Source organism: Anguilla rostrata, chromosome 3, assembly GCF_018555375.3.
Source record: "Anguilla rostrata isolate EN2019 chromosome 3, ASM1855537v3, whole genome shotgun sequence".
NCBI lineage: Eukaryota > Metazoa > Chordata > Actinopteri > Anguilliformes > Anguillidae > Anguilla > Anguilla rostrata.
In genome coordinates this window covers 20958598-20972357 of record NC_057935.1, presented here as the reverse complement: position 1 = coordinate 20972357, position 13760 = coordinate 20958598, and the positions used below count along the sequence as shown (strand labels likewise).

General features: G+C 48.8%; 1 protein-coding gene across 11 annotated transcripts in view; it reads left to right on the top strand.

The window, feature by feature from the left end:
* The window catches only part of LOC135250436 (R3H domain-containing protein 1-like), a 46493-nt gene extending 32733 nt beyond the window's left edge, over positions 1–13760 (top strand). For 6 of the 11 annotated variants that reach the window (XM_064326699.1, XM_064326706.1, XM_064326698.1 and 3 more), the window contains 11 exons: positions 278–379; positions 1840–2076; positions 2450–2573; positions 5711–5823; positions 6154–6305; positions 7410–7516; positions 9554–9723; positions 10207–10351; positions 10939–11036; positions 11440–11524; positions 12168–13760. In XM_064326699.1, coding sequence (XP_064182769.1) covers positions 278–379; positions 1840–2076; positions 2450–2573; positions 5711–5823; positions 6154–6305; positions 7410–7516; positions 9554–9723; positions 10207–10351; positions 10939–11036; positions 11440–11524; positions 12168–12514 — 1680 coding nt within the window. In that variant the 3' untranslated portion in view covers positions 12515–13760. The remainder of the gene's footprint in view (positions 1–277; positions 380–1839; positions 2077–2449; positions 2574–5710; positions 5824–6153; positions 6306–7409; positions 7517–9553; positions 9724–10206; positions 10352–10938; positions 11037–11439; positions 11525–12167) is intronic. The other 5 variants (XM_064326704.1, XM_064326702.1, XM_064326708.1 and 2 more) reach the window with 5 other exon arrangements.

The following is a 13760-nucleotide window of genomic DNA, read 5'->3' as shown; positions in this document are numbered from 1 at the left end:
GGGCAGGGGTTGTAGGCATAATGAAAGGCAGTTACTTGTTCCTTCGATGTTACTTAATTACATTTTAAGTGACCCTTAGCTGCAGACCTTCATTTTGTTACTTCATTAATGGCGCCTTTGCCATAGATCCCATTACCGTGTGTTAGAACTCCCTCCATGCCGTAACTGTACAGGACTCTCCCGCTCCCCCTCTCCATTCCAGGCTCCTCCTTATTTAACCCTCTTTTGACTTCTGCTATTGACCTTTGACCTTTCTGTCCATCTGTTGCCTCTTCAGCCGGTTCGGCCCTTGCCGCCCACTGCGCAGCCTGTCCAGTACTCAGCCGTGTCTTACCCACCGCAGCTGCTGCCTGTGTCTCCTAACCAGCAGTACACTGTGGTACCTATCCGCTTGTCCTTCTCACTATCTCAGTCTCTGTCTTTCTTTCTGTGCATCTCTAAATCCCTCTCCTTCTCTATCTGTCTCTATCTCTCTATCTGTATCTCTGTTTCTCTTTCTCTCTCTGCTCTTTGCTACCAAGCCTGTCCAGTTGCGTGTGCGTGACTGTGCTATCCAGCCGTGTGTGTGTCTGAGTGTGTATGTGAAACTGCTATCCAGTCATGTGTGTGTAACTGTGCTATGCGGTTCTGTGCGTAGTGGTCCTTGGTCTTGTCTTTTAGTTTCACTCAGCCTCATCCCTCTGTTCTTTCCTCAGCCCTCAGGCTAATTTTTGTATATTAGCTCTGGATGGGCACAGGCCTTGGCTGTACTGTTTAAAGTGTGGGGAGGGGCAAGTACAGGTACACCCCCCCCCCCCAGTTCAAGCTTCTTTGTTGCCAAGGCTTTGGTAATGATCATTTTTTTATTGTTGGTTTTTAAACAGAAATTTGTAAATAAATTATTTTTTTTTTTTATGTAATGGCTTAAAACATTTTGTTAAAACTCAAAAATGAAATTTGAAATATTTGACATTACAATTGGTCAGTCCCACCATGCTGATATCCCTTTAATTTGATGGGCAGAATATTGGTTAACTGCAACTAGGAACGTTCTGCAGTCACTTAGCAACTGGTAAGCAGCTCCCCCAAAGTGACAGCAGTACCTAGGTTTACCACTAGATGACCTGGCTGAAACCTATGGCAGAAAGGCTGAGCAGTGCCTCCTCAGTTCCTGTTTGTGATTAAAAATGACAAGCAAAAAAATGGATTAGCTGCTTTTCTGCTTTGTTAGCTGTCTAGCTTCATTATGCTAAACTGCTTTGAAAGTCTTTTTCATTATTTCAATTTGCATTTCAGCAACTTTGGATTTATAATTAATGTGAAGCTATTCCTAAGTACAAGCTGAAAAAAGTTGAGAGGAATTTTTAAGCTGTTGCCTGTTTTGTCAGCAGGCTGTTTCTCCCTCCCGCTTCATTAATCAGCTTCAATTTAATTAGTCGGGTTTTTACATGTTGTCGTCTTAGCACATTGATTTATATCTTGTTCTGCTAACCTGGTTTCTGACCTCCTTCTGCCAATAAACATCCCTTCATAACTAATTAAAGATGAATTTTTAATAATTAATTTTGTACCAGATGTGAAGTTAGTGTCTATAAATAAACGTTACCGTTTTAGGCTGACGACTGAAAAAGTGGGGTGTGTTATACTGATGCTGGAAGTTGAGGAGCCGTGTTCAGACTCAACGCTTTGGCTTAAGCTTGCGCGTGCTTGCGCTCTGTGTGTGTGGAAGTGTTAGAGCCACCGCGTTCAGACTCAACGCTTCAGCTCAAGCGAACGTTTGCGTGCGCTTTGTCACTGGCGCTCGTCTTCCTAGCGGACACGTCCGTTGCCTGTCAGTGATCCCGGTTTCCATGTGAACAGCAGGACAGCCTGGGCGCCCAGTTCGGTCACATGACCCTGGCCCGGCAGCCGTCCGGCGAGGGCCCCGACGCCCACGCCGCCGTGTACCCCTCCGCAGTGGTGCTCCACCCCCCCCAGCAGGGCGGCTACATGGTGGTGCCCCCGGGCCAGCCCCTCCCCGCCTACGCCGCCTCGGCCCCGCCCATCAGCCAGCCGGTCACGCAGCAGCAGGGCTTTGTGCAGCAGCCAATCCAGCAGGTACCACACTCAGCCCCGCCCCCCCACAGTGCACCTGTCATTTCCTGTCTGCCTGAGACAGTGTCTGGGCTGCAATTGCTCAACTGGCTACTTCCCTGCAACAATGCAAACCTCAGATCAGTCCTCTGCAAATGAGAGCTTTGCATGGCTCGGTTACTCCTAGCTCTTAAATGATTACCAGGGGGCTACGCTATATTTACAAAAAAACTGTCCATTGTTTCATGAACAAAGAATTTAACCATGTAGAGAACATTATACTATATGTAGAAGGTACATGGTCAGTTTATTACTTTACCGAGTTTATGCAAACTAGAATCACAGATAATAGCGGTGTTGAGCAAGCTTCATGCTTATTGTGCCTTTGTGCTTCTAGATGCCTCCGTGCTACTGCGCATCCGGCCAGTACCCCCACTCCTGTCAGTACCGGCCTGTCACCCCAGTGCACTACAACAGTGCTCAAAGCCAGCAGCCCATGTCCCACCCCAGCCAGCAGCCAGGTAAGCCCAGGCCCGGGAGCCCCCCTGGAGGGGCCCCACTTCTTCCCCCATACAGGCCCTCCGATTCCATCCGCTCTCTCTCCGCCCGTCGGAAAAAAGGGGGGCTCGCCTCTGAAAAGGTGGTACAGTTTGTACAGTTGCGCGCTCGCAATTAAATAAAGACGACCGCGTCTTCCGTCGGCGCCGCGTGCGTTTATTTTTAATCCCGTTTCCATGGCGCTTCGGGGGAGCCGAGATTGGTGGCTTAATGCTCCATTGTCTCAGGCGCTCCGTTGTCTCCTGCTGTCCGCCCTAATGTAGGATGGCAGTGGGGTCCCCCTCGATGAGCTTCGCGGGGGAAATTATAGAGGGCTGGTGGAACGGAGCGCGGAGTTAATCATTCTGTACACTGTGCTTATGTTTTCAGGGACCGGAATGGTAAAAAGCGAACAACAATTTTACTGTCTGCACAACAGTAAAATTCCTCCAAGCGAATCTCCAAACTCTTTTTCAACTTTTGCGATCGTCTCCGGTTCAGATATTAGACGCTCAAGGGCAAATTGTAAATTCCTAATAAAGAAATACTAATGTCCTCTCATCTGTACCCTGGAAATAAGGTTTGGGGGCTGGGGAGGCAGGGGGAAATGAGGGGAGATGAAGAATCTGGTGTGCCTCCTGCGGGCTCTGTTAGTATGTGTGTGTGTGTGTGCATTAATGCATGCGTGTGTGTGTGTGGGGATTGCTAAGAGGGGTCGAAGGTCATGGCCTCGCAGTGTGAGGCGTGGATCTGAGTGGCAGGATGTGGGGCCGGGACACTGTCTGAGAGGACTGCCATTCTCACAGTGAACCGGTCTCTTTTCCCGCCACTGAACACTCTCCGCCGGCCTTTTGTGGGAGGGGCCACCTCGGAACGGAAGATCCTATAACGACCTGCGAAATCCCGTACGACCTCTGTGATGTCCCGTGTCACCTCTGTGAAATGCAGTATGATCTCTGTGAAGTACCATCTGACCTACATGAAATCCTGTATGACCTCTCAGAAATTCCATTTGAATATATATATATATATATATGTATTTATTTATTTATTTATTTTTGTGTGTGTGTGTGTGTGTGCGCGCAACTCTATAGAAATATTATTGGGGAAATTCTCTAAAAAGAGAAGGTAAGATGATCATATCTGATGGATCACAAGGTTCCCCGCCTCAGCAAAGCGGCTTATATCCTCTGAAATGGAAGTCCGGCTTCTGAAGTCAAAAAAGCGGATCAGAGCCACAGGCCTGTGATGCTAACAAAAGCCGCGGAAAAAGGTGGTGTTGCGTAGGTATTTCATCCTCTCTCAAAGCGCCCGGCAGGTTCGCCTCCTACAGCTGGGAGCCGAGCGGTAACGAGCGCCTTAAAAAAAAAAAAAACGTTCAGCGCCGGGTACGTGGCCGGGAGAGATGTCTCTCTCTCTCCCCCGCGCTCGCTCGCCCTGCCGGAGCGGGCCGCGTTTGAAGTCGTATCCGCCTAGCGCTCGGTCCGCGAGCGAGGGCCGGGCGAGAGAACGGCACTTCTAATAGCCGGCTCCTCTCATTCATGCCTGTGGGGAACCTCTGGGTGCCTTGCGCTCCGTTTGTCCCAGTTCCCCCCCCCCCCCCCCCATCTGGGCCGAGTTGATTGCAGCCAGCCCCAGCGAAAAACCGGGGGAGGGGGAGTTTAAAAAAAAAAAAATAAATAAAATGTTCCCAGCACTGTCCCCCAGGAGTGGCAAGAATTTTTCCACCGACATTCAGCCCGATAAGGTCTCCATTGTAACCGCGACACCGAAGCGCTTTTCCCACCGAAGCGCTCATCTTAAATATCACTGTGGAAGAGCCAATTAGCGGCAGCATAAATCTGCTGGAAGTCCTTAACAGATTTTTTTTGTCCTTACAACACTTTTTGTTATCTGTCCTTACAGATCACTTTTGCCTCAGAAAAAATATGACACACGAATATTGAATGTGCATGAATTACATTCATTAGTTATGAGGAAATTCACTGTGTGGTTCGCTTAAATGTATGGAAATGAATCCCGGGTTGGGTGTGAGTGTTGAAAAGGAGTGGGAAGGGGCTAGTACTGGATTGCAGAGACGTGTCTGTGCTGTTCTCTATTACTATTCAGTGTCTGTACATTTTGTTTGTATATTCATCATCATGGTGACATTTTTGTGTAGTTTATTTGCAGTATGTTCATTTTATTTATTTATTTATTTTCTTACTGGATATCCATCCATTTTGCGAAGACTTTGGGTCACAAAGTACACTGATTGCTTCAGGCAAGTTACATCATGCTTAAAGGGACAGTGCACTTTCTGGGTTTTTATTTGGCATTTCTGTTTTATTTTTCGTGTTTGATTATCCCCGGTGGTTCCTGTTTGCAGTCAAGGACGTTTTCATGCTTGGGGAAGTTTCTGACAGCCAATAGTATTTACATTGGTTGTTTTTGGTGCCTTTGGGGGTTTGTGATCTAAAGCAAAAAAAAAATATGCTTCAGGTAATTCCAAAAAAGTTGTAGTGACCTTGTTTCCAGAGGCTGCAAAAGTGACGTAATTAATGTTATAGCATTTGTTCAGTTATAAACATCAATTTAAAACTGAAATAATATTATTTTAAAACCCAAAATGTGAACTGCCCTTTTAAAGCTATTGAACTGCTTGCAAATGCACATAAATCTAAGCAGGCTCCTTACCTAGGTCAGTTTTTAGTTCTTATTAATCCTTCACATTTATTCCATGTTTTAATTTTTTGTAGATGTCATTTTAACAAGCCAGTATTGCAGTAAATTGTGATGCATGACATATAACATAAATGGTCTTATTGTGCCATCACAGTTACACAAATATTTCACTGCGGACCCAATGTCATTCGTGGCAGAAATGTAATTACTGATAAAAATGGAAATTTATCAATAATTGATCATTATAATAATACTTGATGGTGTTATAATTCATAATAATGTTTTGTTCATGTGTGCTCCTTTAAGGTCATTTAAGGTCATCTGTGGTCATTTGCTCCTTTGAGGTCATTTAAGGTCATTTGTGCTCCTTATCTCCTGATGCAAATGAGTCTGGTCATCTGCATTTCGGTCGCGGTGCGGCCTTATCCGTCATCACTGGTGCACGTTGTTGTTTCAGGCTATCAGACCGTGATGCCGGGCCAGCCGCAGAGCTATCAAGGCCTGGTCGGAGTGCAGCCGGGTCCCCCTCAGAGCGTGATGGTCCAGTACCCCTCCGTGCCGTCCTATCAGGTCCGTTTCCCCCCCGTCTCTGCAATGCCCGTCCCGTGTGTTTCCGTCTACCCGGGTACGGGGCTAATGAAATCAGGCTGTAGTGATCTACTGTAGTGAGCTCTGTACATTAGCGTTTGGGATTGCGCCGGATATCTTGTGCATTTGACTTGTGCCTTTTCTGATGTGGGACTGTTTGGAAGTTTTAGATCACTACCTGTGTGCAGTTTCAGGTGAAAATAAAGACTGTTATACCCTCCTGTATGTGTGTTGCTGCTGAAGGGTGCGGAAGTTTCCATTTTGGTGATCGTAACCCTCCCATGTACCCCGTGCGGCGCTTTGCTTCAGCAGGTGTCCGTACCCCTGGGGTCCCAAGGCGTGGTCCAGCAGACGCCCCAGCAGCCAATGGTCATCCCAAATCAGTGCAGCCAGGGGTCCATGCCCGCCCCCGGCGTGCAGGTGTACTACAGTGTCATCCCACCCGGTCAACAGAACACGGTGAGGTGAGCTAACTACAGGCCCATGTCACTGCTGATGGCAGGATTTTAAATCAGTGCCGTTGGGTTTTTTTTTTTTTTTTTGGGTCTTTTCAGATACAAGTTTCTATAGCTTAATGCCTGTAATTAGCTATGATTGATTGCTCTGGCCTGATGAGGTTAGAAACAAACATTTAATGAATTTCCTTCCTTTTAGTCGACATTGTGCGGATGATTAAACTACAAGGGTTAATCAGCTGGCATGGACTCTATAGCTGGGGGGGGGAATGAGGAGGAGGGCCTTCACTTTGCTGTTATTCTTCTGGCTGGAAGGAGAGCTCTGTTTTAGTAGGTCACTCAAGATGATTTATAACGGGAGAGATCCGGCGAGTCTTAATATAACGAGGCTGGTCCCGCGCGGCGGTATCTCTCTCTCCGCGCCATCCTTCACGCGAGGCGCGGGGCGGACGTGCGCCGCTCCCCGGAGCATTCGCCGCCTCCAGCAGCTGCTCCGCCGGTCCCCCCCCCCCCCCCGGTCTCCCCACCGCTGCTGCCGAAACAGGCTGCAGAATTGAGTGGTCAAGCCGGAAAGAGTGCTGCCCTGTTCATTTACAACACCTGAACGCACTGTTTTTTTTTTGCTTACTCTACGGTGTAATATTTTGACCAATGACTCTGCAGTTTTTCACCTGATTTAGAGTACGCGAACGCAAAATTCTGTTTTGCAGGGATATTTGAGTAGGTTCGGCTGCAGTAGTTTTTGTTTTTGCATTTGCTGTCCTTATTGTGTCGAGCGCGTGAAGTAGTCCCAGCTCGGAGACGCTGCTGTATTCGGCCGTAAGCTGGATCTTGCGTGTAACGTTGTTCGCTGCCTCTCTGGGCCTTGTGCAGGTCAATATGGGGGTGGTGATTCAGTGTGCTGAATTTGTGGCAGCACGTGGGACGGTGTGAGATTGCAGGTTGTGATTGTGCTTGTGTGTGGGGCCAGCCGGGTGGTGCTTATTTGAGTGTGCGGCTCCTTATATTGAATGACTCTATTCTTACCGATTTCTCTTCTGTGTGCGTGTGTGCATGCATGTGCGTGCGCGGGTTGGTGTGTGTGTGTGTGTGTGTGTGTGTGTGTGTCCACAGCTCCTCAGTAGGATTTTTGCCACCCCCAGGGACAGAGCAGATTCAGTTCCCTCGGACCCCTCCCTCCCCCTGCGTCTCCCAGCAGTTTCCCGGGCAACAGTGTGCAGGTACGAACTCCTGCGTGGTCGCTTTCGCACAGACAGCTATCCGCACCCACAGCACAGCTACGCGCGCCATGCTAGACGTTCCGCGCAGTGCTTGACTTGGGGAAAGTTTTTATATTGGAGTGTTACTGAGAGAAGAGATCATTGTGACCGGTTCATATCGCCTCACAAAACACCTTTCAGCAGCTTGTCACCCAGAAGCCTTCAGCTCATCGATTTTTATTTATTACATTTATTGTTGTTGTTTTTAATCTCTCCTCCAAATCCCTTCTCAATTCTGTCTTATCCCCCCCCCCCCCCCCCCCCAAATCCCCCCCTTAGGTATCTTGCCACTTTTTTAATACCCTGAAATTAGATCGAAAACAACAAAAGAAGGTAGAGGGTGGCTTTAAAGAAATGAGTTCTTTTGTAGTTCTTTCACAGATCAAACACTTGATTGAATTGATTCCAAGATGGCGGCAGTGCGGGGGTGGGGAGGCCACTGTATTACACGGCACCGGCTGAGGAAGAATAGGCTCGCCGACGCCTTTAGATCAACCAGTTTAATCGCGGCGCGGTTTAAGAAGCGATTTAGCCTATGCAATTTAATTATTTAATAGATTGGGGTGGTAATTAAAAAAGCAAATCCTGCCTGCTTCATTCCCCATTATGGCTGTCATTAAATAGGCTTTCCCAGGGCCCTTGGAATGTAATTTGCCTTTTTTGTGTTTCTCCAGTTAATGCGTGTCTCCTCTATCAGAAAGGTCTTGCAAACCTTTTTTTTTTTTTTTTTTTTTAGCCAGTCTTTTTTTTCCCCCTCCTAACTCGTCACGAAAAAACTGAAACTGCTTTCAAAGCTTCAAATCAGATTTCCGTTCGGATGCCGATGGCCAAGGCATGTAGTCTGATACCGGGATTACCGAGTGAGGACGTGTTCGTAAGCTTCAGCAAATCCACAGCGTCGAGCGATCCTTTGAATGTGTTCTGACTCGGTATCCCTGCAGCGCTTTTCATCTTTTTTAAAAAATAGATAGAAGACGTGACGAAAGATGAGACCTTAATGCTGGCCTTTGTGTTCGTGCTTTCTCTTCAAAGTTGAACGGCGGCGCGGCTAGTACCTTTAGCGCCGCGGCTAGTACCTTTAGCGCCGCGGCTAGTACCTTTAGCGTCGCGGCTAGTACCTTTAGCGTCGCGGCTAGTACCTTTAGCGCCGCAGGTGGCGAGGAGGCTCGTTGCGTTCGCTTGTTTAAAATACGGGCGGAAGCGGTAAAACTCGCGCAAGACGGGACGCGCCACAGCCCCGCCCCGCCGACGCGCGTTCCATCGCCCTTGAAATGCCCTCCCCCCCCCTCCCCGCTCGCACCTTTATCAGCGAAACCGGATGAAGCATCTTGTCATTTTATTATCCGGGAAAAAAATAATTATAACGGAGGGAAGACCTTTCAGCGAGTAGCAATAATGAGGTCGCGGGGAGGTCTGCGGGTGCGCTAACCTTCGTTGTTGGGCAAACACGTTTAATTGGATGCCTTGCGGATGGAATTTGTAATATGATTAAGTATTTAGGCTCGGCCCGTCCTTGGAACGCGTGCCCGGTGCCCAACCGCCGATGATTAATGCGGAAGTCGACGCGCCCCCTTTGTTCAAATACCAAATTTAATTAATTGCGAGGCGTTACGCCCAAGGCAGCCTGCGGCTTTTCAAATGGGCATTATTAAATGGTCAAGAACCCGTAAACAAAAAGCAAAACGGTGACATTTTGTTTGTTTGATTGCCGGAGAGGAGAGAAGGGGATGTTAATGAAGGAACGAGAAGGGAGAATAAACTAATCAAAGGAAACGCGCACCAAATTGATTTCATATTCCTGGCGCGCCTCCAAGTGTTTGTCTGGCTTTTGTGCGGAGGGCCGCGTATGAATAAACATGCCGTCTTATCGGCGTCTGGAGAACGCCGCGCCTCCGGGCCTCGCCGTTTTCCGCCCCGTTGACTCCCGGAATGCGTTCGCTGTGAAGCGGCATGCTGGGACGGGGGGGCGTGACTCGGTGCGGTCTCTGCGTCCCGCAGGTGTCCCCCCTCCCCCGGCGGGCGGGATGGTCATGATGCAGCTGACGTTGCCCTCGGCCCCCCAGACCCCCGCTCACTCGCCCACCCAGTGGAAGCAACATAAATACTACAGCCTGGACCACCAGAGGGGCCAGAAGTTCACAGAGCCCCCCGCCCTGGATACCTCACAGGTAGGGGGCCGGCCTCAGGGCTGTGTGTGTGATGGTAGTAAAATGGCTCCTATGTTTGATTCCCTATCTCTGTCACTGAAAATACCAGTCATAATTAGTATCTGTAACTGGTATATTCTAAATGGTGTTTATAGTGCATTGAAAATGTGACCAGTAAGAGGTCATTATTCAGGTCTGTTTAAAATTTGGATCTTGTACAGTTAAAAATAAGAAAACAGAAAGGTCTCAATCCCCAAAAAACCAGAACCTGAATTCCCTAATAAAAACAGAAACTGAGATAAAAAGTCCCCTGTGGGATGAAGGAAACAGGTAGGCTGACTGCTCTGGAACACTTAGCTGAGTTCAATGAGAAACCTGAAGCAACAGGTTACCATTGGTTGTAGTTGAAGTGTATACTGTACTGTAGTATGAACCTATATAGGGCCACAAATGAAATGTAGCTGCACTGAAAGGCCTGCTCTCTCCCCTCCCCTCCCCCCACAGAGCAGTTTGCAGCTGGGCAGCCCCGTTACCTCCCCCACCCAGTCGCTCACCCCGGCCCATCTGACCAACGCAAAGAACATCCGGCCTGGCCTCGCCCCCGTCTCCATCCTGCCCCACTTCCACAGAACCTTCGTCCCCGGACAAGGTGAGCAGGGGAGCGTGCTTCCAACCGACCCAACTGTCCAGCCACTCAACTGTCCAACCAACCCAACTGTCCAAACAACACAACTGCCAACCACACAACCACAAAACTATCCAACCACCAAACTGTCCAACCACCCAAGCATCCAACCACCAAACTGTCCAACCACCCAAGCATCCAGCCAAAGAACTGTCCAACCATCCAACCATTTCAATAAGTTTCATTGTTGAAACTTAATTTGATTGATTCTTGTTATTCCAGCAAGGAAAACTGGCCCATGAGAGATTTTCCTGTTTGTTATTTTGTCGACAGGCACCTGCTAAGTGTGAAGTGACTCATATTTAGCGCATTCCCTTCTCACCCATGAATGTTTGAGCGTGTAAAATTTTGTCCATTTGGTTTAATGATCTGAAACTTGAGCACAGTTAACCTGCTCCGGTGCTTTAGTGATACTTATACACCCACTTGTCTGAGAATGCTGTCAGCCAGGTCTGGCACAGTGGCTTATATTACTCTGGTGAAGCCACTCTGGACCAGACTGTCTGCTTAATGAATAATGTATTGTATTTTTTGATTCTCTCCAAACCCAGGCGACGCGCGGTACCGTTTGTTGGGGCAGCCCCTTCAGTACACCCCTCCCATCCGCCCCCCAGTGCTCCACGGCCCCCACGTGGTCCCTGGTCACCAGGTGAGTCCCCGCGTCTGGATTGGCGGGAAGCGGCGAGGCTCGGCTGCAGAGGGCGACCCCGGAATACAGGGGTCGGGCTGTTAGGCGTTCAGTGAAAGTTTGAGCGGTCGGTACTTTGTCGCGGCGGTGGGTGCAGCGGGTAGTTCATCGCCCCAGGACCCCGCGTCTCCAGCTTTCGGCCGCGTCCGAACGAGGAACCGAAGAAAATTGAATAAATTGTCATTGCGAAGCTATCGCGGTTGTCTGCTGTTTTTTTTTTGGCGTCTGCGATGCGGGAGCTGAGCGGGAAGCCACGCTCAGACTCTGAGAAGGAGAGGGGGAGAGCACGTCGGCCACGTACGGCCGCGCCGCCCGAGAGCCGCCGCCCGCCCGCCGTCTGACTGTCGGCTTACTTCCCCTCCAGGGTCCCGCAGGAACCGCGCACGGGGGCAGAGGCAGGAAGCCGGCGAGAAAGACGCTGTCGACAGATCTCGCTGCAGCCGAGGCAGGTAATTGCTCACTTCACTCAGCTGTACAAGTTTGAATTTCAGCTGTCATACAGAATTTAATTAGAAGACATGCTGTGCATATAAAAGAATAAATGGCACAACAGGGAGGTCATCAACCTGAAATGCCATATATTCTTGTGCATGCGCTGAAACGGATAGGTTTATATTTCTTATACCATGGCTACAACTAAAATGCATGAAAAAATAATTTAAAAAAATAAAGACCGTATTTAAAAAAAACTTTTAATAAAGTCCAAACCTAAAACCATTATGTGCATCACTATCAGCAGTCAATAACATGAGGAAAGACATTTAACAATGATAAACGAAGTACACTGGATTCACTTTAGCTACCGATTCACTTAGGAGTTTTTTCGGTCACAGCAGCGACATTTCACACCTAGGAGATGAGAGGGGGTGGGGTTTTAGTGCCGGGACCAGGATGGGTCAGAATCCAGAGTGATGCCCTGACATTTGCAGAACCAGGACTGTATTACACCAGGTGCGTTGAGAGATTACCATGTGACCAAAATGGCAGTGGTTTAGTCCCCTGTTACAGTGCGGGCGGTGTTCACAAATCTGTCTGTTTGAAGGTGTGTTACGCAAGTGACTGCGCTCAAGTGTGAGCTCTCTCCCCGTTTAGTTAACGGAAGAGTCCTGGAAGTGACCGACCTGCCGGAGGGGATCAGCCGCGCGGAGGCGGACGCTGTCCTCCGGGGACTGTGCAAGCTCGGCGCCACCATCAGGTGGCTGCCGGACCGTCAGCCGCGCCCGCCCTGCGGGGCCGGGGCCGGCGAGGCGAACTCCGGCTGCCCGAAGCCGCCGCCGCCCGACCCGGCCTCGGCCTACACCGTCCTCGCCGCCTTCCCCTCCCCCTACGCCGCGCAGGGCGCCCTCCTCCGACACAGCGGCTCCCCCGCCGCCTTCAGACTCAGAACTAGTAAGAGCCACTGCGACTCTCACAGCCTGGAGAGGGCCAGCTCCCAGTAGGGGGCGCCGCTGCCCGCGGCGCGGGACCCGCAGCCCGGCCCGGCCCTCGGCTGGCGAGGTCGCCAAAACCGCCGCCTCTGCCGCCACCGGTCTCTTCCCGTCACGTTCACTCCCCACTTCCTCTTTCTCACTAAACTGGCTTTATTTCATGGGTTTTTCACTTGAAGTCTTGGAGATTTCTGTTGTCTTGGTAATGTTCCAGCGATATGAAAAATGAAAGTACATAAAAGCTTCCCGTGCGAGTATGAAAAAATACAAAGTTCCAAACATAAATACCAGCATCTGAGTTCCCTGGAACACATCAAAAATCCAATGTACTTTTTTTTTTTATAGTTCTGTTTTATATTTAGAAAATCTTGTCAGACCCTAAACTTGGTTGTACAGCTGAGCTGTTTCCCCCACCCACAATTTCTTGGTTTCTGACCTGGCTTAGTTTTTACCTTCAGAATGCACCAGATGAGATCCAAATGGTTGGTGCCGGGCATTTTGCCAGCTGCTTAGAATTAATGTGATTGGTCCGCCTAGGGGAGCCACAAGCTGCTGAATTGGGTCTCTCGTTGTGCCTTGTGTCAGAAATCTGCAGTATTGTTCTCCAAAATCCCAAAGGACCCCTGTAACATCCCAGGTGTGACCTGTAAAAAAAAAAAAAAAAAAACACAATTCCTTCCCCCCCCGCCGCCTTGTAAATATTTTATACATCAGCAAAATAATCCAATCGGTTCTCACGGTGAATGTATTGCTCGTAAAAGGCGTCCTTAAGAAAGCAGTGTTTTTCGATCCAATATTCCTGATTTTAAACTTTGTTTAAAAGTCAAGAAAATAGACATATCTCCTGGATAGTATGTTTTAGTCAGTCTCGGGTGTCTCCCCTACCCTCCAGTTCTCAGTCCCAGTTTGTTCTCACGGCCCCTCATTCTAAATCTTTTATTAGATGTTTTAAAATCATACCTTGTTAAATGGGAGCTAGAAAAAGGCAGTTTGCATATTTATATTTAAGTGAATACCGATCGTTTCCTTGACCACCACCCCCCACGGCTGTACAATGTTTGCTGGCACAAGTGAGTTTTTATTTGCAAAACCAATAAATGTTTACACAAAATTGTGCTTTGACCATATCTGCAGATTTGTTCCCTTTTCCGGGAAGCCTCTTGAGATTGTCGCCTGTTCTGCACCTGTCTGACACCTATGGAAAACTGTTGTGTGATGTCATACTGACAATTAAAATATTTTTTTAAAGATTATGGAA